This window comes from Etheostoma spectabile, chromosome 15 (assembly GCF_008692095.1).
Source record: "Etheostoma spectabile isolate EspeVRDwgs_2016 chromosome 15, UIUC_Espe_1.0, whole genome shotgun sequence".
NCBI classification, from domain to species: domain Eukaryota; kingdom Metazoa; phylum Chordata; class Actinopteri; order Perciformes; family Percidae; genus Etheostoma; species Etheostoma spectabile.
Window position 1 is genome coordinate 32076830 of NC_045747.1, and position 5242 is coordinate 32082071.

Genomic DNA, 5242 nt, shown 5'->3' on the forward strand with positions numbered 1-5242 from the left:
GTTGTCCTAAATGACTGATGGTGAAATAGAATCCACCTGTGTGTGATCAAGTCTCTGTATAAATGCACTGCTCTGTGATAGTCTCAGGGTTCTGTTGAAAGCGCAGAGGCATCATGAAGACCAAGGAACACACCAGGCAGGTCCATAATACTGTTGTGGAGAAGTTTAAAGCCGGATTTGGATACACAAAAGATTTCCCAAGCTTAAACATTCCAAGGGCACTGTGCAAGCGATCATTTTGAAAGGAAGGAGTATCAGACCACTGCAACTACCACCACGGCCGTCCTGTAAACTTTCAGCTCAGACAAGGAGAGGACTGATCAGAGATGAACCAAGAGGCCATGATCCTCTGGATGAACTGCAGAGAACTACAGCTGAGGTGGGAGAGTCTGCTCATAGGAACAATCAGTCGTACACTGCAAAAATCTGGCCTTCCTGGAAGAGGGCAAGAAGAAAGCCATTTCTCAAAGATATCCATAAAAAGTTCATCTAAAGTTGCCACAAGCCACCGGGAGACACACCAAACATGGAAGAAGGTGCTCTGGTCAGTGAAATCAAAATGGAACTTTTTGGCACAATGCAAAACGATTTGTTTGGTGTAAAAGCAACACAGCTCATCACCCTCAACAACCATCCCACTGTCAAACATGGTGGTGGCAGCATCATGTTGGGCCTGCTTTTCTTCAGCAGGGACAGGGAAGATGGTTCAAATTGGGGGAAGATGGTGCAGCCAAATACAGGACCATTCTGGATGAAAACCTGTTGGAGTCTGCCAAAGACCTGAAAATGGGACGGAGATTATCTTCCAACAAGACAATGATCCCAAACATACAGCAAAAATACAAAGGAATGGTTCACAAATAAACGTATCAGGTGTTAGAATGGCCAAGTCAAAGTCCAGACCTGAATCCAATCGAGAATCTGGAAAGAACTGAAAAATGCTGTTCACAAACGCTCTCCACCAACCTCACTGAGCTCCAGCTGTTTGAAGCGGGAATGGGCAAGAACTTCAGTCTCTCGATGTGCAAAACTGATAGAGACATACCCCAAGCGTCTTGCAGCTGTAGTCACAGCAAAAGGTGGCTCTACAAAGTATTAACGCAAGGGGGCCCAATAATTTTGCACGCACCACTTTTCAGTTTTGTTTTTGCTAAAAAAGTTTAAAATATCCAATAGATTTCGTTCCACTTCACAATTGTGTCCCACTTGTTGGTGATTCTTCACAAAATATAATTTTTTTTATATCTTTATGTTTGAAGCCTGAAATGTGTCAAAAGGTTGAAAAGTTCAAGGGGGCCGAATACTTTCGCAAGGCACTGTATGCCTATAAATTAAGTGTTTTCATGGTGATTAAAGTTGACACAAGAAAAGCAGCAACTACATTTTCCTGATCCTTCTTTGTCAACATAGAAGTATGGTAACATGTAAGAAATTATATCTGATTAAAGCTAAAATAGACACTTTTAATCAATTACAAATTCTATCAAATTACCAATGTCTTCTTGTATGTCTACAATACTGTATGTTCTTATAGTTACTTTAGGAAAAACAACTGTAGCTTTAGAAAGACCTTTATTTCAAAATTGAAATGGTCATCAACTTAAAAAATACATAAACCACAAACCATGGAAATATTTCTAAGATTGTTAAAAATTCAATTAGATAATGTAGTTCACCTTTTACAATCCAGTGTAAATTCCACACATAACACTGCTGTGGGTCAATGTAAAGGCAAACTTAACTGTCACAAGACATGTCTGTATAATAAAAAGGAGTTAAATCTCTAGTGCCACGTTAATTGCAGTAGAAATGGTTGAAACAAACCACAATATAAAAATATAGCTTAACATATAAAGCTTAAAGCACTTGTGCAGCACTCTGTTCAGTTAAGTCCAAAAGCCTGGGTCAAGAAATAAAAAAACTGCCTTTACAATTAAAGAGAGCAGAGTGTGACATTCTGTTAGTGTCTGTGATGCACAGTGGAAAAGTTATTATAGAGTTATTATAACTATCTTTGGTCTCAGTGAAGAGTAGATCAACATGGCCCTTTTGTCTCTCATTTACCCCTCTCTTCTTCTGGCTCTGCCAAATAGATTAGAACTGAAAACTAATTTATAGAAAAAAATGATTGCTTCACAACAGGAAGTAACCTTCTGTCTCAGACCCCCTGGTGGCTTACACTAGGCTAAGAGAAGAGAATGTTGATTAACTGTATTTCTGTTAGAACTTCTCGCTTACATGATAACAACCTTTTGATCTGTGTCCAAAAATGACCCCAAAGGGGCAGAGTTAGAGCATGTCCTTCCTCATTGGACAGCGAAGAAACCATGCCAGCAAAGAGCCAATAAGGATGGGTTTTACTCATGAGGGTGAAAAGTAACCGCCCCTGGGCTAATAGGAATATAGGAGGGAGGGAAACAAGAAATATAGATGTAAAACTTTTGGGTGAAGACCCTATTTCTAGCCCGCTGTAACGTAATTCTTCGTGCTTTGTCTTATTTTTTTAATAATAAATCTTTGTGTATATTTTCCATTGGACCCAAACCTCTTTCTTCAGAAATTCAACAAACACGTAGTTAGTAAAGTCTAACACTAAAGTGTGTTATGTTATGGATTAACACAATTTTTATGCCTTTCTGTCATATCTGCAGCAGTCAGATTCGCTGTGTTCCCTCAGAAGGAATCAGTGCACATGAGTAGGCCCTTAATGACATTTCAAACATGTTGTGAGGATAAAATCAAGATTAAAACTTACCCTGTGTAAGCCTGTTGGCTGCTAACGCTAGCAGGAGGATAACCCAGTGTAGGAACCAGGACAAATAGAAATTAAGGGAAATTTAGAATAGATAAATGTGCAATTAATTGAGTTAACTGACATGAATGCAATTAAATATTTGACTCGTTTGACAGCACTAATAACTTCATGATATCCATGAGATGATTTCATCAAGAGGCATGGCCAGCGGTACACTTTATTTGCCACAGTACTTCCAGTCAGCCAGCTAACCTTGTCATATAAGGTGAGCTAATAATACCTCTTATTTTGACCTATCTTTTGCATAAATCAATCTTAGGCTGAACGCATTCCAGCTCATTTTTAGCCAATAAAATGTTAACACATTAGTACATATTTGACCATTAATTTTTTGACATTTTAGAGGAAGGTGAGCTTCCGTTGCAGTCTTAAAGAAATCGCCTCTGGGTCACACCCATCTGCTAGGAATGGGGGCCGAGACTAAGAGCTACATGGAAAAATATAAACCAAACAAGCCGAGTTGAAATTTTGTCTTTTTTCATGAATACAAAAGTTGGGTGACTAAACCTTGCACCCAACGCTTTGTTAACAAGTCAGGATTTCCTTCTCTAATCAAAAGGGCTGTGAGACATGAGAAAATATGAACCACTGTTTTTATTGAAAATCTTTTAGAGAACATAAAACCCTGGGTGTGTTATAGCCTAATGACCGCACAAACACTGAGCATCTGCAGCCTCTCTCTCTCTCTCTCTCTTCCCTTGTCCGCTCTTTATCCGTATACTTCTTCCATAGCCTATACTCTGGCTCAAATGAATACAGGTGGTCATCGAACCATAACAACCTCATCCACATTGGCAAAATTTCAATATTGAGCTATGGCATTGAAAATCTTTTAGGCAACACAAACTCACAATTTCTGTAGCTTAGTTTATGGTACCATCGGTCTATTAGACATAAATGCATGGTAAAATGGGGTCCTGGTTGAAAACAAATGGTTGTTACCCTTAATCCTCTGTTTCTGTTTCATTTGTACCAGCAGTTTTTCTGCCGCTGCTTTGGAAATCCCGCTTGGACATGTGACTGCAGATTGTCCCCTGAGTTGATAGTAGGCCTGTAGTCTTGTATCTCTGTTCTGCGGAAAAATCTCCTTCCTCACTAGTAGAAGCTCAACTATTTTTTGGCAATAATAAGTGTCTGGCACTAGGATTTCATTATTATGTTGAGTGTTTAAACCTGGCTGAGGTGGTCTCCTAATCATTACTGTCTATTAGTCTCAGGTTAAGAAAAGTCTCCAGTCTGGTCCTCAGTTTTTGGTTCTGGACGTCTATGTGGATCTGATTTCCTGGCTGGTTCTGGTCCTCCACAGTCCTCTCCATCAGCTTCGGTTTCCATCTGTTCAGTTTGTCTTTGATGAAGCTGTGAGGGCTGACAACACACACGCTGATGGTTTCTGAACTGATGAAGCCAAGTGAATCTCTGGTCACAAACACTGCAGCTGAATCTTTTCTCTCCTGTGTGGATTCTCATGTGTAACTGCAAATAATCATTCCGTGCAAAAGATTTAATACAAAATGCACAGCTGAAAGGTCTCTCTCCTGTGTGGGTTCTCATGTGTAACTGCAAATAATCATTCCGTGCAAAAGATTTTTTACAAACTGAGCAGCTGAAAGGTTTCTGTCCTGTGTGGATAATCATGTGGCCCTTCAGATGTGACTTGCAGCCAAATCTTCTGCCACACTCAGAGCAGATAAATGGTTTCTGACAAGCAGGCCTACTGCAACTCGAATGACAGACATGAACACCATTCTTTTCCAAAGAGTTTAAACCTGACTGAGCTTCTCTGGTATTCTTCCACTCATAACTGTCATCAATCTCAGGTTCAGAAGAGTCTCCAGTCTGGTCTTCAGAATTTATATGTAAATCTATATCTGGATCTGAGTTCTTGGCTGGTTCTAGTCCTCCACAGTCCTCTCCATCAGCTTCTCCTTCCATCTGTTCAGTTTGTCTTTGATGAAGCTCTGAGGGCTGAGGTTTCTCTTCATCATCTTCACTCTTCACAGGGAATGGGAACTTGGTGCTATCAGCCTCCTCCAGCCCTTGAAGCTGCTCTCTCTCCTGGCTGACCCAGAGCTCCTGCTGCTCCTCTTTAATGTGTGGGGGCTCTGGGTGCTGCTGGTCCAGACTGGGGCTCCACTCTCCCACTGCTCAGGGGGAACCTGTTCTTTACTCACCGACAGCTGCTGGACATCTGCAGGAAACAGACAGAGAAATGTTGTTAATTCACATCACTGTTTTGAATTGTATTGAACTATAATTGAGATTCTCTGAACTCTCCAGAGATACTCAAATAATCAAAAACAGAGCACAGAGAAACACAGAGACGATTAAAGGTGAATATTACAAAGGTTTTATGTAATTAATCACAGGGGAGTTCAAGGAAAAAGTCACACGGCCTTATCAGTTCAGTTTTCCCAGGCAGCTCCCAAA

At 40.5% G+C, this 5242-nt stretch overlaps 1 protein-coding gene across 1 annotated transcript in view; it reads right to left on the reverse strand.

Moving 5' to 3' along the window:
• Positions 1-1632: 1632 nt before the first annotated feature.
• The window catches only part of LOC116703332 (gastrula zinc finger protein XlCGF57.1), an 18865-nt gene continuing 15255 nt past the window's right edge, over positions 1633-5242 (reverse strand). The window contains exon 3 of the mRNA XM_032537998.1: positions 1633-4625. Coding sequence (XP_032393889.1) covers positions 4034-4625 — 592 coding nt within the window. The 3' untranslated portion in view covers positions 1633-4033. The remainder of the gene's footprint in view (positions 4626-5242) is intronic.